The sequence below is a fragment of the Cygnus olor genome, chromosome 2 (genome assembly GCF_009769625.2).
Source record: "Cygnus olor isolate bCygOlo1 chromosome 2, bCygOlo1.pri.v2, whole genome shotgun sequence".
NCBI lineage: Eukaryota > Metazoa > Chordata > Aves > Anseriformes > Anatidae > Cygnus > Cygnus olor.
Genome location: NC_049170.1, coordinates 90,526,011 through 90,550,115, shown reverse-complemented (window position 1 = coordinate 90,550,115; position 24,105 = coordinate 90,526,011). Strand labels below are relative to the sequence as shown.

Genomic DNA, 24,105 nt, shown 5'->3' with positions numbered 1-24,105 from the left:
CAAAGCAGAAGAACGTCTAGCAAATGAATGGGGCCGAGGGAATTAATAAAACACACATCAAACGATGAAAAGCCGAGTTGTTTTTATTTTTTTTATTTTTAATTTTTAATAGGAGCACATTTGCGGAGTGATAAGGCCAAGTACACCGTTGCTAAAATCTGGACGGGTGCATCGTATGGGCGCTTCCGAACATTAAGTGGGGTTCTTGGTTGAAATCTTCCAGGTGGCAACAACTGGCAGAAAATATATATATATATATATATAAATATATATATATAAATATATATATATATATATATATATAAAATATATATATATATAATATATGTATATTATTTCCCCTCGGGTGAAGTCCCCTTTCCCACAGAGGAACTCTGAGGCGCCAAGGGGCGGGCGGCTGCCCCCGCCGCCTCCCCTCAGCGGCCCCAATGGCCGCCGGTGCCCCAGCGGCTCTCCGGGCGGCTGCCGCCCAGCCGTGCCGACACCCCGGCGGCAACGGGGCCGCCCCGCCGCCGGTGTCCCGGGGCTCAGCGCCGAGAGAGAGGCACCGGGTCCCGTCAGAGCCCGGAACCATGGCGCTGAGCGCGGGGAGCCACCCCCTACACACACACTCACACACAGAGGCAGGCACGGCCCTTCCGGCGGGGCGGGCGCTGATCGTCATGGGGCTGCACGGGCGCTTTTTGGAGGCGGCGGCCAGGGAGATGGCGGCCGCCTGCCCGGGACAGGCGCGGTTCCTGCTGTGAGCGGGGACACGGGAGGGACGGCTTGGGGATAGAATGAAGGGAGGAGGGCAAAGAGAAGGGAGAAGGAATGGGGTGGGGGGCTCCGCCTCGCGGTGACTTAGTGCCCCTCTGTTTTCTCTCCCCCTGCAGGTGGACGCTGGGCAGGCGCCGAGGCGAGTGAGGAGAGCCCGGGGCAGGGCGCCCGGCTTGGTGTTGTGGCTGCATCTGAACCACACGAGTCAAAACATTGATAAAGCTAACGTAGAACCATGCTTTATAACGCTTATCTATAGATTATGGTTACTTAAGTTTTACTCTTTTGCCTATATATCGTTATTTCATTTAAGTTTTACTCTTTTGCCCATAGATCATGATTATTGAAGTTTTACTCTCTATTAATCCATAGATGATGAATTTGGGAAAGAGAGGATATGTCCTCACTGCTTTCAGTTCCTGCTTCCCGTTAGCCGCCGGGTGCGTCTCAAGCCAAAGATGAAGGTGACTCCGCAGATAGAGAAGATTCTTAAGCGAGAGGCAAAGAGTTACAAGCTCAACATGAGACAGACAAAGCTTTTGAAAAAGTACAGGGACTCCAAAAGTGTTCTGGTAAGGGTATTCACTTTGGACTGCCAAATATTAGATGTTTCCCTGAAGCCTTTCATTGTCATAAAAAAAAAAAAAAAAAAAAAAGGATATGGAAATCTTTCTTTTAGAAGTGGAGCTCACTCCTGCATGTTTCTTTTTTTCGTGAGAATATCGTTCTTTTTTCCTTTTGGTATAACTTTTACTTACATTTACAATCAAAAATTTTAGAATCTACCTTCTGCAATAAAGAGATCAAGAGTGCAATTTCAAGAATAGACATCTTTTATTTTTGCCTCTCTCTCACCTTCCTCCGCCTCTCCATCCCCGCCAGAAAAAAACCTTCACGTCAGAGGAAACAGCTCCGCTCTTACTGTGATCTGTTTAGCACCAATCTGGGTAAACTGTGCAGATGTCTGAGATCTTGCTGAAAATTAAGTCATTTCTTCCTGCCAGGAAGCTCCAGCATTTCCACTGTAAACTACTGTATCATTTGCATAGCTTTGCAAAAGTGGCAGGAGTGGCAGATTTTTGCCTGCCTTTTTTTTTTTTTTCCCATTTATGTGAATGTGGTAAAACCACAGGCAACTCTATTAGATGTAAAGCTTTAATGCAATAGTGTAGATCCTAATAATCCACTTGAGTTTGTAGAAATCCATTGCTAAGAATCCCCCAAAATATACCTAAGAAAAACATTCCATTGACTGAAGTCAGGCTGTTTTTGCCAGTGTGCATAGCTTCATGTTTACTGCCTTTGTTTCAGCACTGAAGAAGGGCTTGAGTGACTGATGGATTGTCAAGGTTTTTTTTTTTTTTTTAGTTTTACTAGCCATCTAAAAAAGTTTTTGCTCAATGCACAAGTTTTTCTTCATTTACCTCAGCAGACCATTATGACTACAACAGATTATTGTTACCTTCTGAACACATTGAATTTTTTATGTTTGTCTGAGTATTATTGTTTATAGGAGGTCTTTCAAAACTAAACCACTTCTGAAATTTAAACAAGCTAATGTTGCTCTTGAGGCTTTAGTTCTTTTTTCCTAGGATTACTGAATAATATAAGATTTAATGCTGTGAAGAACAATAGCATATGTTTAATCTAGTGTTGCAAAGGCATGCACTATTATTAAAACAGGTTCTGTAAATGGATGTCTTAAAAGTGAGACAACACTGTACTGTGCCCAGCAGTTCCTGGTACTCTTGGCATTTTCTCAGATGAGAGCCTGCACATTTGGGAGGCAAAATTTGCTCAACCAAAAATTATTAAGGAGTCAATAACACAAACTAAGCAAATATTGTAGATGTTATCAGACCTCAGGGAAAAAAAGAAAAAAGGCACTCCAGATGAGCATTCAAGGCATTACCCTTTCCAAATTCTGGATCATAAATGACCGGCAAAAAAGAGCAAGATAAAGGCTATCTGGGAAGCTGGATGCTTTGCTTTATTTTTCTGCTGTAGGATCACAAACGTTTAGTGTGCATTAAGAACTGTCTCTTTTGACGATTGGTGAACAGTATCCTGGAGAATTATGACGGGCACTTAGTTTTGTAGCTAGAGAGATTCTTAGGATGTGTTGTGCATTTATATGAGTCGTTTAAGATTCAGTTTAAAATAGGGCCAGTGTAAACTCTGGATAATACTCTAATCTTGGGATGTAGTTACAGTTTGCTGCACTTGTGTTCTGCTCAGTTCTGTTTGCATTTGTGCTGTGGATTATGATTTAAATATTTCTGGTATTAAGTATTTAAAATACTGGCAGGAACTGTCAGCTTTCAAAATTAGCAATGTAGATCCCTGTAAGCTAATAACTGAGCTTTGTGAAAATGAGAATTCAAGTGTGGTTGAGAATTAAACTAAGCAACAGCAATATGACAGGTGGTGCCTGTGATGTCTTTCTGGAGTGAACTGTGTATACTGTCCAGGGAGTGAAAACTAGCAGTGCACTGCTATGTTTACTCCACTGATTCCTGCATTGTAAAGCGTTGACCTCCATTTATATTCCGTGGAGTGCTAAACGGTCATGTGGTGCTGTGTTTTTTCCCCATCTGATTTTCAGAAGAGCTAAAAATACATCAATACCTGGGCTGCGTCAGTTAATGATCTCTCTCTCTTTTCGTTTGTTAGTCTGACAAAATAATGTCTAGACATAGTCAAAACACCTGAAAGCACTTCATTTAAGCATTTTTAAATTGAACTCTTTCTAAGCACTCTGAATTTAGGTAAGTTTATGCACTTTGAAATGAATGATGTGCTATAGATGTTTTCAAAACCCCTCGGACTTCTTTGTGGCATTCTTCTGAGTATGCTTTTTAACCAGAAACATCATGTAACTATGTTTTTCAGTCTGTGTAATTGTGTGCCTCAAAACTTGTCTGACTGTATTATTCCCGTGTGTCTTAATAAGAGTAGTTGCCATGGTAGTAAGGGATATTAGGAGTATCTGACAGTCTCTGTGCCTCTCCCATGTTACCTGTTGTGCTGCACCTCTGTAACGTACTGTGCTGCTGGAGGTTCCCTGCAGACCAGAAGTAAACAGACAAGTAGAAGATAGAACTTCCTCAGTATTGTAGTAAATATTGTAGTGCTATTAAAAAGCCCCTTCTTTGTTCACTAAGACTTGCTGTTACTAGTTATGGATGGGTATTTCTTGAGAGTTTGGCAATTTATATATTTATCTCAAGACTCTGAAAATTTGTAGTATAACTTCACTGGGGTTGGCGTATACTTTGAGTTTTGATCACTTTGTATGTCACATTTTTTAGCAAAATATGAATACCACTACTATATATTCACAAATACCATACATCCAGTTCAGGTGCTGTTTCATCTTCTGGTTTTGACAGGGTTGTTTTCTGTATTTCAGTGAACTATATTAAAGGCAGGGTTAAGGGTCTCCTGAAATCAGTTGCTAGGACTGGAGTCATTTCTAGATAAATCCACGGGACGTGTTTGGCTTAAGAAGCCTGAAATGAAAACACTGGGTGTAAAGTAAATACTGCTTTTTAAAATCTCTGTGTTTCTCTTAGGCAAATATTTAACCCATATTAATAGAGAGTTTGGATAATTCTTGGAATAGAATGGTTTAGATAATTCTTACAATGGCTTTAAAAAATAAAAGGGGAAGGACTGATAGAGTGGTTGATAATTTCTTTATTCTCTCCGTAGCTGATTACTTGCACCTCATGCAACAAAACAACAAGACATTATGGTAAAAGCAGGGATTTTCTGGCTACCAAGACACAAAATTCTGGCACTCCAACTATTAAATCTAGCCTGAGGACACCAGATGTAAAAACTCAGTCTGCAAAAAAAATGACACCTGTAAGCTGCAGTAGGCTGGGATCCAAAGGGAACACTCCCTCATCTCTTCCCAGGTATCTGTTTCTCTCCTATTTAAAGAGGCACTGGACTGAGTAGAGCATAATGGATCTTGTTGGGAAGGGGAGGTGTGCTGATTGCAGATCAGTCACTTAATAAACTTGTAATTGATAACCAAGTGTTTTTCCTTAGTGGACTGGTTAAGGAGATCCATTTGACTTCCCAACTTTTAAAAGATTCCAATGAAATGTGACCATGTGCCAAGAATGCACAATAATGTTTTTGTCATTAATGTGAAATATATAGCTTAAAATTTGCATAAAAAAATTTTACTTCCAACTGCTCACCTGTATATGAAAACACACTATTTACATCTAAAATTTTTGCTTAAATCACATGTGTCTACTTTCATAGTTAGTTGATATTAATTACGATTTCTCACCTTTAAGATAATTTGAGTCTTTTGTTTTTCAGAACGCAAACATCCGGACAGGTGACAACGAGTTCCGGTTCCAAGACTCCCCGAAACTCCAAGTTTCACTTTTCTAAGCTAAAACGGATGCTCAACCTAGAAGAAAAAGAGAAAAGCCAGAAGGCAGATTTGAAAACCTTCTTGACTTTACTTTAATTATTCACTGTTTCAAAGTAATAATGATTACAGCAATAAGTACTGTTCTGATTTTGGTAAATAAACACAACTGGTGATTTCGTTAAAACTCAAGCTAACAGCGTGTACCTGGTGTAAGAGTAGACCATACATTTAAGAATCCAGCTCTCTAGGAAGACTGATTGTCCACAGGAGGGAAATGAGGAAATAATCTAATGTGCTTGGGAATCTGGAATGTGTTTTGCAGTCACTGGTGGCCCAAGAATTAAATTAGGATCTGTCCTTTGTGGAAGCTGATAATACTGGATTCATCCATGGTCCAGTAGGACCAACAGGTAAGTTGGCAGACCAGGAGTGGGGGCAGAATAGAGTTTAGTGTGGTTTCCTCCACTTCGCCCACTATTTCTAAGGTAACATGTAACAACAGAATTTAGAAGATCTCAAAGATCTCAGCCCTGTTTTCCAAATTTAAAACAAAGATGCTTTCACCAGCACTGTCTGCAGGTACAATTTTTTCAACGGTCTAATGTACTGTCCAGGAGTGTTACTGCCTTTTGACATGTATGGTAATTTAAGCGTATTACATAGCCTTTATGAAGGCTCCAGAATAACTTAACCTTGTAGACAGCACTCACATACAAAGAAAGATAAAACAGTTTATCACCAGATTAAGTATCTTCATTTTCTAATGAATGTTCCCTGTGATTTGGACTGATCCCAGAATAACACAGAGGGGAGATAGGACAGCAGAAAGTTGCTATTCAGGATTAGGTTTATGTTCTGCGTGTAGTCTGCAGTGAAAGTCCTGCAAATCATGCGTATGGTTTCCCCTCTGAAAAGACAATCTACCAGTAAAAAACATTTACATTCTTGGCCTTAAAGCTCTGTGTTTTCCTTTTTTTAAACATTTTTTTTTCTTTTAATAAATAGCATATTCAGAGTATTTTAATAAGCGTGGTCAGCTTCAGTGAGCACCATTTAGGAAACAGGACCAGCAAGTTGACAGACTTAAAAACAATTGGAGGCAGGAGAGAATAGTTTGTTGCAATGTCTGGCAAATGTGGCAAAGGCCAGCATGTAACCTTTTTGTATTTTCTATACACTCACACAACAGTTTTCAAAGGTTCACCAGTTGGTTTCTTACATACGTGTACAACCTAATCAAGTGTCATTCTTGGATCAAAAGGTGAACCTTGGAGTTAAACCATTTTGGTGTAGAACTTTGTATTAAGTCATCTGTTATTACTATGTTTATGATCTAGTCCTGTGTAAAAATCCTGTCATCTTGTTGATGGAAAACTCTTATTACAAAAAAATTATTTGTAAAACAGATTTTAGAATAAATTTTTATATTTAAAGAGTGCACATTAGGTAACATACTGTTCTGCTTCCTGTGAGGCTCATGCCAAAACAGCTTGGATATCTATATGCTAGTGCAAGATGCACCAACGTAAATGTTTTAGGTCAAATCAGGAGTATGGTTTTGAAGCTTACCTCCCCAACTGCCCCTTTTTACTGTGCTTTTTATGCAACACTGAATAGTCTCAGAGTATGTCAATGACATTTCATTTGGATAAAACAACAGATTATGGATAAAAGCAAAGTAGACATGCTCTATGAGCACACCTGATGTGGTCCAGCCACTAATGGGTGATCTGTCCATAAACCCACAAGTTAATCTGAAGTTCACATGCCCCAAAAAGGGTGTTGTGGATGGCAGGCACTGAGTTTCAGGTATTTTGTATGCCACACGTAACTCTGTTGCAATATGGTATTTGTTAATGCTCCAGACCACATCTTCTTCTGTGTAGACTGACAACAGGAGTTGTCAGAAAAGTTCAGATGCATTCTTATAAAGGATCACTGTCGTAAGACATTAAACTTATGTTATCGTGGGGAAAAGTAAGGAATCAGTATGTGCCATTCCTCGTTTTACAAATATACTTCAAAATGCCAGGCAGAAATAGCTTTGATATTTTTTTTAATCACCTGAAGTGCTTTTATGTTATTCTTAAGCCTCTAGGAGTAAATATATATATATTTATTTATTTTCTGTGTCTGGACTACATGCATGTGTGTGTGTTTATGTATACACATAAACACATCAGCTGTGTATATATACATATATAGACACATATACATACATCTGATGCACGCTTTGGAGTAGATTACGTTCCTGTACTTGACAAGACACTGAAGGCTTTGCTGGCTGCAGCAGACTGTTACTGAGCCCCCCTGCCAAACACCTGCCATGCAGTGTTACTCATTTACATGTAAAGAGCTAAAACATCTTTGTCAAGAGGAAAAGGCACTGATACCAGTGAGACCAGAATTTTACCAATACTTTGAAAAGCAAAACCAAGAAGTTTCACTATTAGGCACGCACCTCTGAGTACAAGTATTTAATTATGGATTTAGAGTTATTATTTCCCAGCTCATATAATTCTACTTATGCAATTATACTGCATTATCTTTGATACTAATAGGATGATAACACCAAGCTGAAAATGTTACAAAAAGCAGCTTAATATAACCACCTCAGTGAAAGCTTATTTATTCTGAATCCACTTTGAGACATTTTCACATTTTTGTACATTGGGAACCTGAGACTGGAACAGTACAAACGAACAAGCTGTACCTCACACCCAACCCTTCCTCCCTCCCAAAGCAACAAAAAACTTGTCCAAACCAGATGGTAAGATGGTATATCAGCAATATTTCTTTTTTTTTTCCCCTGAATTACAGCTTTAGAGATATGACCCAGACTTCTTAATGCATTGCTTCCTCATTGAAAAATTTCAGTTTATTGTACAAAATACAAATACAGAGAGTAACAAACTTCGAAATTACTATTGATCATTTCCTCAGCATCACCCTGTGATTTTGGTTTCCTCTTAGATATAGGGAGCAGTTTACATTAAGACCAATGCACAAAATGAGATAGAATATGCAAGCAATAAACAGTGATTTCAAAGATGTTTTTACAACAATGTTTTATTCTATTAAATATGAAAGAGCATACGTACAGGTATTATTTTAAGGACATAAATTACACAAGGATTACACAATCGGTCAGAAGAGCACAATAATGAAACATCTTTACATTTCAAACTTTTCTTGTTAGCTTTTAACAAATGAGTCTATTTCTGTTGCAAACAAGTAACAAGAGTGCTATTGAACTTTTGCAAATTCCCACAAAAACATCATGCTTAGTAGGATACTTTAAATGTTGTAAAGATAAAATCAGAATTAGGTTTCTAAATAACACGATGGAAGAGATTTACTACTTAATCAAGATAAATGACACCCTGAAATAGGAGCCGAGACAAAATTCGTCATTCATTAAAATGAAAAAAAAAATCCACTCCAGACAGTACATTTGAATCTGCTTTCTTTACTTGTAGGAATACTCAGTGTGATTATATGCATGAGCAATAAGCAGAACTGGCCCTAAATATTTATAAATGTAACAGTCACGTTTCAGATGTGATGGTTTCCAATTTCACTAATCCTTCCACAGCAGAAAAGCCAGGAATCAGTTTGTTCACGTTTCAAAATCCAGCTCTTGTGTAGAGGGCCAATCAAGCCTATGCGTGATCTCCATGTTCATCTGTGCAGGGAACTACTGCATCCCAAGTATGTATTTTGGGTAATCACTAAATTACCAGACTGAGCTGCCACTGGCTCGGGAGAGGAATATTAGCCTGTCAAAAATACTAAAACAATGTCTTTTTAAACTTCAGGAAAAGAGGAATGTAATTTTATTATAATGAAAGCTCTCAGTTTGACATTCAGAAGACTACTCAGATAAAATACATATTAAGCATGTAGCCTGGGTTGTGTTCCTAGGGATTAGCTGAGGTGCTTCAATGTATTACTACAAACATTACCTGAGTGAGACAGAAAAACTAATGTTACTGCAGTGTACACTTTAATTTTCAAAAGGAACAATGAAACACAATTTCTAAGAACGACTATTTTTGTAACTAAGGGCTTCACGTTTATTTTTAAAACTGGAGAATTGGGGTAATGTTCTGGGTAGTTTTCAAAACATTTTGCAAAAATACAGATTGATCCTACAACCCCCAGAGTATACAAGCAGTCCCAGTGACCTCCAAGGTAAGCATTCTCATATGGCAAAGAGCTGCAGGATTGTCTTTGCTTTTTTTTTTTTTTTTTTTTTCAAAGAATGCTCACTAAAAGTGCAATACAGCGAAGCAAATAATCTGATTATTATGCTTTTATTATTAGCTGCAAAATGTTCAGATACTATTTATGCATTTTGTAAGGTGGGCATTCTGGTTTGGGTACAGTCAGACCATGTTAGAAGAGACGGGCAGGGTACACACACACATTTCCCCAGTGTTGCAACACCCCAAAGCAGTTCTGTTGTATCATCCCAGCTACAGGTAATCACTGTGCTGCTCAGAGTTTCACACTCTGATTTCTATTTTGACAAGCGTTGACATTTGTTTTGCTTCTCATTTCCACTCGGACATTTTCTCCCCCTTTTAGCTTCCAGGCACTCACTCTTTCCCCACCCAGACTCTTTTCTTCCTGAGATGTCAGATGTATATGCAATAAGCTTTGGAACCTGAGAATTTAGAGGTATCTTTTGATACTACAGGGCTGCGTTTGTATCGTACCATGTTATCATCTCTTGCTATACTACTACAGCTATAATATAAATCTTCTAACTAGTTGATACATGATGCCTTTTCCATAGAAATAATAAAAAAAAAAATGTACCATTCAGCCACTAATATATAACACTTGCTGTAAGAGTGGCATTTCCCTTCGGCAAGTCCTTTTTTCCAAACAAATTTTGAGGGACAATTTCCAAAAACCCAACTATGAAATACTCCTTGAAGTAAACAATTATCACAATAAAATAAAGAAAAAATACATCCAGAAAATAACACTCTCTCAAAATTAAAACTTATATACACCAAGAAAATGTTGAGATTTTTCCTCATTCTTTCATTAGTTCTACATTATCTGTAGATAAGCAATATTATGACAAAGATAATGGTATGAATAGGAAAAACAAGCCTAGTGAAGTAAGTGCATCTTTTTTAATTCTCTTGAGAGATCAAGGAAATTCAGCACTCAACTTTATTTTTAAAATGGTTCTTAATTAAGGTAGCAAAAGGCTATTTAAGCTTAATACATTCCCTAAAGTTTTGAGTATCCATGACTTAGATCCTTCAATGGACTCTAAGCAAGCCATGCCACTGCACTTAGAATCACCTCTTGGTAACAAATTAAGAAATCCCTGAATGGGATTCAACAATAAATGCACTATTTATCTTTCTTGTTTTATAGTTCTTAATGGATTGCACTGTTATAATATTTATAACTAATTTGATGCTGTTCTTTAGCAAAGCTGAACTTTAGCTGCAGCAGTAATGCACACACATGTATTTCTAAATTTACGAGCTGAGTTTTAACATATTAGAACAGAAATATTTAACATGTAAACTGTATCTGGATGTTCATTTTCTTAGCATAAATGCAAGAAGAAAAGATGGCAATAAGTGTTATTTATTTTTACATATTAGATCTGAACTAAAGAAACACTCCTCTGAATTAATTAGTTAACTTACAAATTTTAGACCGTCAGTGAGCTCAGGTAAGCTATTTTCAGCATTCCTACCTGTCAGTCAGAATTTTTGATGACATTAATATTCTACATTGCATACTATGGAATGCTAGGTCAAAGCTTGTACTTTTTTTTTTTCCTCTACTTAACTGAGGTCTAATTCATGTCTTCTGTGGGAAAAGCTAATTGGACTGGGATGCTTACATGTAAGTGTAACTATTTTAGAGACAGTTTTCTTCACATAGAATACAGCAAGTATTCTAGGGATTGCCCCTGTAGAAGTCAAACACAAGTGACAAATTACTATCTAGCTTCAACAATTTCACTCCAGAACTATTCTGAATCTATACTTGTTTTTGAAAACAAGTATAAATTATTTTTAAAAGTTTGCTTTCACATGAAAAGGAGTGTTAGACCCGTAACCTCTGAACTTAACTGATGCAAAACAACGTCTGACAAGTGCAAACCCATGAACAAAATGCTATCATTAAATACTCAGATGATCCATCCAACTCAAAACACTTGCCGACTAGGTTTTTAAGGTCATCTAAATGCCAAAGGGTACAGGTAGACATTTTTTAATCGCCCCTCAACAACTGAGTGCCTAATTCCAATTGACTGAAAAGCCTCAACTTTCTGGCAATCCTCTAGGTGCCTGTCTATACCTTTAGGTTTTCAAGTGAAATTAAAAGCTGGTGCATAGTAGAAACAAGGAATTTTCACAGGTTTGGCTACCTTTAAACAAATATCACATTCGTGCCATGCAAAGTGTTGTTAAAAAAAAACAAAAAAAACACTCAGCAATAATTTTCCATGGTTTAACTTATACACAGTCCTGAACTGTCTCCTCCTTTCCTTGTGAGAAAAGAGCATCAAGATCTAGAAATGTTTCCTGGAGCTAGGGGGCTGGAAGCCTATACTGGCCTCTGGGGTTTCTCAGTGGAGGGGGGTGGCTTGACTCAAAGCTTCTATACAGTTTACAATCTGGCTGAACCATGCTACTCGCATGTATAGATTGTATATCGGGTTGTCGGATTTAGTAATGGACATTTAACAATTGGGATCGTTTAGAGAATGACCTTTCAATTTAATTAAAGCTGTAAAATGGCTTTGCATTTCTGGGATTAACCTTTTTAGATGGAGATGGCTGTTCCAGAAAAGGATTAGAATACAAATGAATAGTCCCTCAATTTAGAAACTAAGCAGCTGTAAGAAGAAAAGTTCCAATTTTGAAGCCTAATTAAAGTGGTCAATTGTATAGTTTCTTACACTGACTTTTAAATTATACTAACATATTGCAACATTTTGAGTCATTCAAAGATGTACTCAGTGTAACATGATTTATGTTTTCCAATACAAAATCGGTTTCTAACATTTACTTCAAAATAAACCACCTGACTTGCTTTGACATTGGGTATTTTAAATGTAATGGACAGCAGGATTACTTTTAACTTTGCATTAAATAGTCTTAACTTTCTTGCAAACATAAACTTGTGATTTCTATGTTTCACTCCCTCACTAGCAACTGAAATGTCTCAAGTTAGAAGTATACTTTGATTACATGTTGATCTACATTAAATATAGGGTACATAGGAAAAATCTTGTTTTTTACAGTGCACCCAACCAAAATCTGTACAAAAGATAACTACCCATTCTTTAATGTATTAGATGCAGACACTTTTTATAAATGTACCCTTATGTTCACTCACCAATAAAATAGTAAACAAATCAACTTTTTAACCATTTTTTTTTTTTTATAAATTATTAGAGTATTTTACTGACACTCTCCAACAATATACAAAAATAATACTACAAGAGTACCAATCAGTCTGACCTACCCCTCATTTCACAGAAAAGTAGAGGTTATGGAAGGGTGTTCTTCTAATCAATCATCACTGTAGATGTCTCCTGCAAACGGTAGGTGTACATGGCTGCCCGTGACATTGGGAAGTCGAGAGAGATCAGGCAGGTTCTGGATGCGTGACCTGAGTTCTTTCCGCACTTGGGACACTCTGGCGAGCTTGCGTTTGTATTCCTGTAATGGAGAAGGATTCATCATGAGACAAATACCATCCCTTTTTTTTTTTTTTTTTTTTTTTTTACTGCACTTAACACTTTCTAAATAAAGCATTCCTTATGCAAGTTAAATGACTAAATATCCTTAGACAAGAGAGAACCCCCAAAATGAATTATTTTGGAGGCAACGGCATCAGCTCTAGCGTTTTCTCAGCATCTGACTTCAGAAGCATAACTAGGGGATTTTTTTTTTTTTTTTTGCTTTGAGTTGTAAGTACATGACCACTAAGAAGGAAAACAAGCCTAATTAACACAACTCTACATTTCTCCATGCAACCAGTAGAATGGGATCATTCTTAGAAACTTTATTAATGATAATTGATACACATAATCCACTATCACTCACAGAGTAAGAAAGGATAAACTCACTGATATCAAAGAAGTTACTTTCACCTCATACTGATGAAAGAATAAAAAAAAGCACCAAATACCACCTAACCATGTCTGTTGATCAGTCCTACCAAGCTGACCATTCATAAGTATTTCTTATTAAACCCAATATTAGTGGAGAAAACACAACAAAACAAAAAAACAAACAAAAAACCTCCAACCAACCAACCAACCAGCCACTACAAAACTACTACAATCTCATTCCAGCAGTTAATTCCTGAGTGGTGTTTGAATCAGCTGAATCCTGGCCAAATACATTCTCTGTCCACGAAGAATTGTGAAGCAGCAAATCAGCACCCCTTCACAGGTTCAAACTGCGATGCTAGGCAAACATGCAGATTACCAGCTATATTCTCTCAAGACTTGACTCCAAAATCAGAAATGTGCCTTAAATAAGATTATCAGTTACTTGACTCCATTAAGCTTCCCTTTTGCTGATAATAAATCATTTCCATAGTAACATCACATTTCTCACATCCAGCATTTTCCATACAAATTTCAGCTGGAACTTGTTGCCTAGTGAATATCAGCTCGATCAATATTACTGACAGTAGGTTTCCTCTTCTCACCAAGGCGCATACTCTCAGAAATTTAGTCTCCCATATACCAACATTGCCCTCTTCCCCTGGCCAACACCTTTACGGCACAATGCACACTCTCAGGGAGTCAAAACTTAGTCCTTGTGTCTTCTTAGAAATGGAGACCACTGAGAAGCTCAGGTCAAGGTTTTAGTATTACTACACGACTAAAGTATATCAAAAATTATATAATAGGGCTTTAGAATTCACTAAAAGCTACAGAGTGTAATTTTTATACAATTTTGGTAATTTTAGAGATTGCATTTCCATGACAATTCTCCCCCTTGGGTAGAAATATTATTCACCTTCTCCAGAGCACAATAATTTTCCTGGCCCTCCCAAAACCATTCTAGAAATCACTGAAGATGATCAGTTTTCATGACTGATGAGCATGTCTGAAGGAGTTTTACAAACATAGGGATTGAGCAGTTTTGAGGTATTTCAAAGCTGATTTTTTTTTTCAGAGTTTAATTCTATGTAAAATCATTCTGAAAAGGTCACTTTTGAAAGGATTTGCTTATATATTTTGAAGGCTGCCAATACAGTCCTGTCATTACCTAAGTAGTCCTTGACTGCTGGAAGGCAGACATCAGGAATTCAACATAAACAATACTTATACGTACAGTCTTTATTCTTTTATCATAATACTGTGCACATGTATATATATCCTTTTTCCCCAACTTATATGCTGAGAGTGTGACTTAGCAATTAAAACAGAAGACTGGGAATGGGGATATCTAGGCTTCACTTCTGATATTGTTGCTGCATTGGAAATGCTGGATGCTGTGCAAGTGAGCAACCATTTACCCACACTGCTGACACTCCTAACTACAGAAATCCTCCTGGAGAACTTCAATTTCACTTTAATTATGTTGATTTTAACACACACTTCAAATTACCCCTACGTAAACAAGGCTAGATTCAAGCTATTTACTTCAGACAGACAAGGACAAGCACAAGCATGTTGTTTTCTCCTGCCACAGGGAGCATAATTTGCGTTGCTGGCTGCCTATGGAGAACCTTACTCCTGGGATATGTGGGCAACTTGGCGTACGGAATTAAATTCACTTTAATTCCTTCAGTGGCCTAAGATACGACTACTTTAAAGCAATAATTTTTGGCACTACCAGTCATAAAAGTAGGTTTATGAGATGATTATAAAAACTTATTTTGCTAATCAGAATCCCACTGATTTCATTAGAATCCTCACAGTTTTCATTACTTGACAGCACTGAATGTAATATTTTGTGAAACTAATGCTAAAAATGTAGATTCTACACCTAGATCAATAGCATTTCTCTATCAAGTAAGTGCCAGGCAAAAAAAGCCCAATAATTTTTGATTGACCAGATACTACAGTCATCATGAATAATAAAAACGTGGGAAGCCCAAACAGGCTGTGCCCTGCATATCATATTTTCCCTTTCAACTGAAATAGGTTGAAACAGATTTTGATCGAGAGTTTCTACAATTATCTTACAGATGGGCTACAGCTAAAACCACTTGGAACTTAATGAGTACGCCTTCCCATTTTCAATGTTAAAATGCCTTTGATCTCTCATCTGATCACTAACACTATGGCATACATCAAAATACTGTGTGGCAGCAAATGCACAGCAAAGGAAAAAAAAAAAAGGCCTGATTGCAAAGCAAGAATAGAAGATTCACAGAAAACACAAATATTTAATCTGCACTCTTGTCAGCCATAGAAAAAAAAGGTAAGGTGGAAAGTAACACTCTCGTTACACAAAAGGAAAAAAAAAAAAGCTAAAAAGGCTTTTTGAATGTTCATGGCATGAGTATACAGAGGCATCTGTGCCTGGTAGGTAGATTGGATTTAGAACTGAGATCCTTGACTTTCCAGGCCAGTTCCAACCTTCCAGGCTCAGGTGCCGATGTGGGTGCTGCGTCTCGGAGCAAAGGCTTCTCACAGGCTGTCTGAACAGCACAGGCATCGCTAGCAATCTTCAAAGGTTCAGATGAAGGCAAGCAGCATGTGATATCTACATTTTAAAGTGCAGACACACAGTATTTATTTATAGGCTCCTCCTTATTAAAATATAACACCTCACCCAGCCTGGGTATTTATGCAAGGAAGATTGGCAGCTAGAACTAGAGGAGCCAGGCAAGCCTCTCTATCGATCCAGAAAATGTAATAGCTGGGCTAAATTTTGTGCTGTCTTTAAAAACCTGCCATGGCTCACATCCTTCACCAGTATGATTAAAAACTCATGCTGTTTGTCAGTGCTAAGGTTGAATGAAATCCCAGAACAACTTAGCATTTAAAGCACTAAACAGAGCCTGAATACATTTATGTGCATCATACACACAAAAAAAACAAACTTGAAAAATCGAGGACAGTCATGACAAGCTTAGGAAAGGAGAGACTCGGATAACCTTCCACTATAATTTTGCCCCCTTTACTTGAAAAGAGTTTTCTATTTTCTACAACTTAGCAATACTTCAGAATCTATCAGTTTGTCATTAGGCCTTACCACAACTGGCGTAAAATAGCCCTACGAGCAGCTACCCAGTGACTGCTTTCTTAATTTCTTGTTGTTCTATGCATTGCCTCATGCATTGCTTACTGCATGCTATTCAAACTCTGCTCTGTATACAGATTTACCAATATTCTTACAGGCTTGCTAATGGCATACTTCACCATTCATAAACATAACTGATTCTTCAGGAAACTTCTTTGGGCAGGAAATGAGAAATCAAAATCAAATGCATTCTCTAATTTTGAATATTGGATTTTTCCCAATGCTGACAATTACCAAGAATGTAATGCTTCAAATCACATTTTTTAAATTAACTTAAAATATCATAGACTCCTCAGCTTGTGCACTAATGAAGCAACAGGAAACAATGAACTCAGAATTTTGAAACCCACAAACTAAATTCGTAACCATCTTGGGATTTAAATGACTTTGTCACAGATGGTACCATTAACTGGTACCACTGCAGATCTTCAAACTGTACATTTCTGAGTGCAGCAGTAGTAAATGGGAACCAAGTATTTTACCAGGACATTTCCCGTCTGAAGGGTGAATGACAGAAATGCAAAATCCTGCACAGTGGTCCCAATCTACTCTTCTTTGTCCAGCTCCTTCCAACCTAAACTCGGGTCTCAAATCTCACTCACCCCAGTCTTGACCCTTGGTCTCTGCCTCCATTCCTCAAATACTGTTTCCAGAACCAACTTCTTTGTCCAGCAAGGCTGTTTGGTGCCTCTCACCCCACCGTCATGCCTGTATTCTCACCCAATACAAACACTCACAACTGTTTTTTTCCTAACTGTTCTGATTTTCTTCCTTTCTGGCTCCATGTGTGAATTCCTCCCTCTCCAATCCCGGTCTGCAATTACCACTTTGTCTATGAGTTTAGCTGCTTCTGGTTCCAGTTCCACCTATTTCTCCCCAATCTTTTACTCAGCCTGTCCCTGTTCTCTGCCTACATAGCATCTCTGTCAGACTTCTCTGTCACCTCATACCAGTTTTTGCTCCCATTCTCTTTGTCCAAATAAATTCCAGTTCCTCTCATTTCAATCCTACATGTTACATTTTTCTGACCACTCCCTTCCTTCTCAGCCATCTGATCTCTTTTCCTCCCATGGCCATGCTCTGTCCCCTACTCCATTCCTTACCGTAACGTCTAGTCCTAGACTCCTTCCTATTCTCTGTGGCCTGTGGTTCCACGTTTACAGACACTTGTCCAAGTTCTGCACACTCAAACCCATTGGCTTCACCTCCACATTACTTAGACTCACAGGAATCATAGACAACCCACCCACAGAAGAAGTGTCCGGCTCTCACACCAGGCACTTGGCCCATGGTCAGTTCACACAACAGCCATCTACAGCTGCAGTCACAGAAGTCTTCTTTAGCCCAAGCTGGAAAAGAAACTCTCTGGCAGAGAAGCTCTTCATGGAAGTCAATAATGTCTAAGAAGCCTCTGATGTGCATATTAAAAGTAAGATTTTTTTTCTAAAGGCTTGTAATTTCATTAAATTCAGGTTGATTTTGATTAGTATACCAAAATGTATGCGCCTGACAGAAAGAATAGTTTCCCCACTCCATAATACTTTGAGAAAGAACATTAATAATGTCATCTCAAATAAAAGATTTTTTTTTCTTTTCCTTTTTTCTTTTGAAGATTGTTTTTATTACAAACTCATATTTAGCTTTATTCTTGAAGATTAATTGTGTTGGCAAAAAGTTGGTCAATGTTTCAGAAATTTGAAGCAAAAAAAAACAGGCACATGTAGGCTTAATTACAAGCTGTACCACTAGGCTTACTTTATATTCACCTTCACTCAATCAGAAAAGGTCCACAGTAATGTATATAAATTTATAAAATAAATTACTATTTAAAGATACTAATTTAATTTGAGAATCTATTACAGGACAATGATTTAACTGAGATCATTTGAGGATGACAGATATGAATAGCAGTTCCTCAGGATGCCTGCTTGAAGTTAAATTTGGTCTTGGTGTTTTATCATCCAACATGGGACTTTTATCTCGTTGAAAACTTAGCTGTTATAATAAACTTGAAGGTACCTACTTCCAAGAGATGCTTAAATTACACTAAATTCTTACGTTTCAAATTTTGACTAATAGCACGAGGTTCTGAAGAACTTCTGATGACAAGGAATCAAGCACTTAAGTAAAATTCTGCACAACTGAGCTCAAATGTTCAAGCAGATACTCTACAGATTAAAACACAGAATAGTTTTGAAAATAAGAAAATAAAAATGAAACAGCCTCAGGCTTCAAGATAGCTTCTTGAAGTTTCACCTATTCAAAAACAATCTGGAAGATATCCATATTAGAGGGTTCCACTTCAAATTGAATTTTTGTGACAATTTTTGTGGTCTACTGGAAAAAAAACATGTCCTTCACAATACATTTAGGAACAGCTGAGTAAAGTCCTCAGGCTCAAGTATTTACTGTACCAAGTGGCTGAACTTTACAAATTGTGCATCACACACATTCCTCTTTTCATGTAACCATTATGTGCAGGTCATTACAAAGGTCTCAGCATCAAATTCCACATGTGCAATTCATCTTTCTAAAGCCAATGCTGTGGGTGTTCAACTGCAAAAACGGGAACTTTGATGTTCATTATTTAATGGAGACAAATGGACATCCAAGAGTATGAAATTTCTGTGAAGCCAAGACTACAAGTAACTATTTGTAAATCTGAGAAGGAAAGCAGCAGTTCACCTTACTAAGTAGGGATTTTCTGTGCTGGCCAAGAGACAAATGTTTCAGGTCCTTATCTCTTCTTTTGTCAGAGGCATATATATAAAGTAGAAGTAGCGAGACCTAGGTTTATTGCAGCAATGCTAAGTAATAGTAGCAGTCTAATCTGAGCAGCAGCAAATTTAAAGCAAGGTAATATACACAGCTTTTGCTACTGCACTGTAGAGCCACTAAATATTAACCTGTGAGCAAGGCAAAAAAAAAATCATTGAGAAGTATGTGAATTAGAAGTGTTCTGCTGACCTAAGATTGGGTATTCACTGTATTTCAAGTGGAATAAACATAAGTAATATAGATGGAGGACCTCAACTTTCTGCTACAATTGAACCAAATACTGTTGGCCTACCAGTGCAGGACTATCTGTGCAAAACTGATCATAGGACATTTTGAACAAGCTCTTTGAACTATTTTCACTTCTCTCAGTTTCCCATTTCATATACTACTTCTATCAAACCTGAAGAAACTGCTGTGAAGGATGACCGGAATATAATTCCTGAAAAGTCTTACCTGAAGCGCACATGGCTATTTCTTAACAGATTTTTAAATGTGCTTCTCAAAATACGCCATGAAATGCCAGGGGGTCATCCAATCTGCGTATACTAGTAACTCTGATCAGCTAGACATGTTATTATATGTGTCAATTCATCGCACAATTTCATTAAGTAGGCTGATACATCCATTTTACAGATGTGGATTCTAAAGAAGATTTAGTGGCAGCTGAAAGATGAGCGTTCACGAGTCTGATTTACTTTAATGGCAGCTGAAAGCACTCAGCATCACTTGAGAAATGAAACTGTAGTTTACGTGACTAATAATTGCATGTGTAAAACAGACTGCACAGTAATTTTGTTTTTCTCTCCTTTCATGAGCGTGAAAAAGATCCTTCAAATGTACAGCTTAGTGATGGGTATGGGAGTGTGTGAAAGGTAGGACTGGATGGAAAGGGAGCACTGTGCAGCAGCAGTAGGTATTCTGACTTCTTGAAACTGTCCCTCTTATGTCCTGTGGGAACATCCAATGCAAACTCTACTATACATGAGGCAAAAATGCAACTGCAACTCACAGTCAACAAGAAAGGAGAAAAATATTTCCTCACAATGGGTATTAAATTCCATTATTTAAAAAAAACACAGTGCTTTAGTATTAAATTGAGAAAGTCGTGCGTAAGGGAACTAAAATCAGTTGAGAGCGTGGAGGAGCTACAAGAAAAAAACTCAAAATTTAGGTCTCTTATCAGAAAAACAAACAACAACAAAAAAACAATTTCAGGCAGCAAATTTGGCATTCCCACCCATTTTTTTTTTACATTATTTCCTCAACTCTGAATTGCTCGAGTAACTAGTCTTATTTTATAACTAAAAGGGCACAAAAAGAGATTGCCAGGGTAAAAAAAATCATAAAGAAACAGAAGAAAAAGTAGCATCAGAAAGCAGGATAAAGAACAAGTAAAGAACATAAAAAAAAAAAAGACATTTACAGTGTTTTTCCTGAAGTTTTCTTTCCCATTATGAACTATTTTCCTTCCAAAAGCCTACAGCTAGCAATAACCCCACTAAAGCACATCTTTCTGTGATCCACTGATGAAAGAAAGCATGTATCAAAGGTTAGCAATCATTTCTATCTAAAATGCCTAAGCTCTTTAAAGCATCTTTCATCCATTCAAGCCACCTGTACTTTGTTAAAAAGGTCTTTAAAATGATTGTCTTTGTTTATGTAAAAGCTCAAGTCACCTGTGGGTTTTGTTTTGTAGGCCTGGATTTCTATCCAGTCATGGATAAATGACCTTTGAAGATCAGGTCATTAGGATAAAACAGTTAAATGTTGTTAAAGTAACTAAATAATTCATTACTAAGATATTTCTAAATAAAATCAGAGTAATTCAATAGACATGTTATAGAGTTAAACTGCAAATAACGGAAAAGATTCTTTAGTTCTTTCCATTTGCATCCTGTTTTTTAATAAATGTGTAATTTTGGAATGGAGGGAAAGATAAGGAAGAGTCATTACAAAGTTTCAAATTTCAGATCTTCCTCTTAAAGATTGCAGTGACTGAGATTTCCAATTATGCAGTAAACTCTGGTACTCTTTTTCCTCAGTTCCCTTACTGTATTTCCTAAACTAACCCTTTTGATTTTCACAGTGCTGAAAAAAAAGAATTATACAAAGTAGTAACTAGTAGTAAATAGCCTAAATTCCTTGTTTTGCCATGTGCTTCTTGCATATCAGTATGCAAGTCACGTAGTACACTACCTAGTTCCTTGTTTTCTTCTTTTTTTATCACAGACATTCCAAATTTCTTATACATACAAAATCCACTCTCAGAAACTTGATATTATTTTAAATTGCCACCAAAGGTGCCAGAAATATTCTGGCTCTACTTCCATTTCTAGAAGCTCAAATAAAAAATTACAATCCTCTAAACTGTGCTTTTCCTTACTATCCCTTAGGAAAGTAGAAAATAGTGGTTTTTTTTGTTGTTTTTTTGTTTTGTTTTTAAATCGGATTTGAGGTCCACACTACAAAATTACATTTCTCTCATTCCTCTGCTGAGGAATGCTTCAAATTCCCTGAGGAGAAAACAAGAACTGAAGTAGCAACGTAGGCTTGACTCTTGCTGAATAAGGGGGTTACCCTTCAATTTTTGGCAAGTTGAAGACAAATATACACGTCATCTAGGACGATTTAAGAATTTTAAAAATACTTATTCATCTCTTCTCTACTTATTCAGTCCCTAAGACCACACATCCTTATGTCTCACAATGTCTCATACGTCTCACAAACATTAAGTTCAAAATAAAAAGACAAAAATAAACTAAGCCTAGGATCTGATGACTGGGACTTCTGGGACTTTCATCAAGGGGAAGAAAACCAGCAGATCTAAATTTCAGGCAAGAGTTAACAGGGTTGGCTTCTGTGCCACAATGCTGCCTTGGGAGGCTCTAGGGCACAGCCAAACCAACCTGCCAGTGCATGTTTTAAGATTTGCGGTCCGCTGGACGTGACCAGTTTATGAACAATGTATATATGGGTATGAGTTTCCAACCTGCTCGGAGGTAAGGGGCTTAAGTGTCAGGCATGGGTATGTCACTTTGCTTTCATTCTGCAGTGCAACTCTCATGCAAAGGGCCCTGTGTAAAAGGGGAAACATGATAACGAAGAGCTCTAAATCCAAGGTATGTTTATGGTAAATGATTTAACCATGATCTATGATAAAACAAAGACTTGCACCAAATCTTGAGATGCAGGCTTCAAGATCAACTGTAGAAGTCACTATATAATCACAAAAATAATAAAAAAAAAATTTGGAGGGCCTCACCTTGTAAAGCAAAAGGTGATTTCTCTACTCGCACCTTGCAAAGCCACCTGAGTGGAAAACCAAGTTATCCAGGCACAGCAAGCTGCAGGGGCTGCGCAGGCTGGATGAGGCCCTCAGTCACGCCAGGGAGCTCTGGCACATCCTTGGTATTGCAAGGACACACCGAGCAAGTCCAACACTGACTGAGGGAAGCAACTGCTGAAGGCACAGAGACAGCACCATCGTTCTTTCACGGCTGAAAAGAACCAACTACACCAACACACTTTTGCTCCTGTCTGGGGAAAGTGACACGCTCACAGCTGTGTTAGCACGAAGAGTCAAGGTGACATGGCTCAAACCAAACCAAACCAAACTAAAAAAAGCCCCTTCCCAACAGTCTTTAAAACCTATGTTGAAAGGTGCAACAGCACAGGATGTATTTCATTACATTTCCAACAAACTGAACCAAGGAGGAGAAAGTTTGTCATGCAGTACGGCAAAAGTTTTGTGACATAGCATAAAGTTCTGCTAGGTACTGGAATATTTGAAGAAAAAGTATTGTTGAATACACACGTGCCTTGAAAAAGCCAGCAGCATACTTGAACAAATTCTGTATGCAACAGCTTAGGAGAAATCTTTTTTTGCTGCTGAACATTTTGCACGCAGTACAGGTGGTATCTCCTACGGAAAAGGTTTTAATGCAAGTTCGGACCTCGTGTAGCTGTCAGATGAGTACAGCATTGCTCCCACCCACTGCTGGACTGTGAGCCTGCCGCCCGCTGTCCCCCACTGCAGTTCACCTTTGCATTAACATTTTGTACTGATAGCTGTTTTTATTGGAGCTCTAATTACATTCAGTATTTCTAAGCAACTTTCTCCTACTGATACATAGGCACTTGCTCACATCAGAAAATACACTCGCTTTAAACCTTAAGTCACATAATTGTTTTCTGAAAGTAATAATAAAAATACATATTTAAATGCTAAGCATTTACCACTTATATCTAATGAAGCAAATTTTGAGATTGTGCTCAGCATTTTAAAACTAAAGATAGCTAAAACCTAGATCACACATCTCAATCTTTATTACTTTTGCTTTTTAAGAGCAGCTACTGTAAATATTTACAGATAACTCCAAAACTGAAGTTCAAGTCATCAAGATTGTTTTACAGCCCACACAAAGAAATACCCTCGTGGGCCTACAAATTAATCTTTACTGTTGAACAGAAGAGTAAAGTTACAACCTACAGCTGCTGTCGTGCAGCACAGTTTCTCTGAGCATGTTGCATGAAAAGAACATTACTCCTCAGCTGACTACAGTGGCTGTTATCCAGCAGGGCTTCAAGGATTTGGGACTAGGATATTTGCCAAGTTGTAGAAGCACAAGCAGAGCACGGAGGACAGAAATGGAATAAGTGAGATGCTCCCAGTCAGCACAGTGACAGGAAGCTTCTTAATCTCGAACCTTAAGGTTTGGAAAAAACAAAACAAAGTGTTTTTTTTTTTTTGCATATATGTCAAAACTACTTGGCTCGAAAGCAGTTGCATAATCCTGTGGAGTCCAATCCTACTAGCACTGATTAGCCTGTTATTAAAGAAGGATTCCTCTATGACTCAAGAATTAACATTAAGCATAACAAATCTACTGGACTGTGGGCTTGTGA

General features: G+C 37.7%; 2 protein-coding genes and 2 long non-coding RNA genes across 4 annotated transcripts in view; 1 reads left to right on the top strand and 3 right to left on the bottom strand.

Moving 5' to 3' along the window:
• Window positions 1–5,125, bottom strand: part of LOC121065845 — a 48,743-nt gene extending 43,618 nt beyond the window's left edge. Inside the window, exon 1 of the long non-coding RNA XR_005817354.1 lies at window positions 5,069–5,125. This is a non-coding gene — a long non-coding RNA (uncharacterized LOC121065845). The remainder of the gene's footprint in view (window positions 1–5,068) is intronic.
• On the bottom strand, window positions 96–740 carry LOC121065846. Its single transcript, XR_005817356.1, has 2 exons — window positions 616–740; window positions 96–233 (listed from the first exon to the last, which is right to left on the bottom strand). It is a non-coding gene; the product is annotated as an uncharacterized LOC121065846 (long non-coding RNA).
• Window positions 456–5,347, top strand: C2H18orf21 (chromosome 2 C18orf21 homolog). Its single transcript, XM_040548958.1, has 5 exons — window positions 456–742; window positions 876–898; window positions 1,132–1,331; window positions 4,474–4,682; window positions 5,101–5,347. The coding sequence occupies exons 1-5, from the start codon at window positions 573–575 to the stop codon at window positions 5,252–5,254; spliced, it is 756 nt and encodes a 251-aa protein (XP_040404892.1). The 5' UTR covers window positions 456–572; the 3' UTR covers window positions 5,255–5,347.
• Window positions 5,348–8,209: 2,862 nt separating this feature from the next.
• Window positions 8,210–24,105, bottom strand: part of RPRD1A (regulation of nuclear pre-mRNA domain containing 1A) — a 42,977-nt gene continuing 27,081 nt past the window's right edge. The window contains exon 7 of the mRNA XM_040548954.1: window positions 8,210–12,870. Within this exon, the coding sequence (XP_040404888.1) occupies window positions 12,721–12,870 (150 nt within the window). The 3' untranslated portion in view covers window positions 8,210–12,720. The remainder of the gene's footprint in view (window positions 12,871–24,105) is intronic.

Coding starts and splice junctions, on each gene's coding strand:
- C2H18orf21 (XM_040548958.1), top strand. CDS start 573: ATGGCGCTGAGCGCGGGGAGCCACCCCCTACACACACACTCACACACA. Junction 899..1,131: donor GACGCTGGGCAGGCGCCGAG/GCGAGTGAGGAG, acceptor ATTAATCCATAG/ATGATGAATTTGGGAAAGAG. Junction 1,332..4,473: donor GGGACTCCAAAAGTGTTCTG/GTAAGGGTATTC, acceptor TTCTCTCCGTAG/CTGATTACTTGCACCTCATG.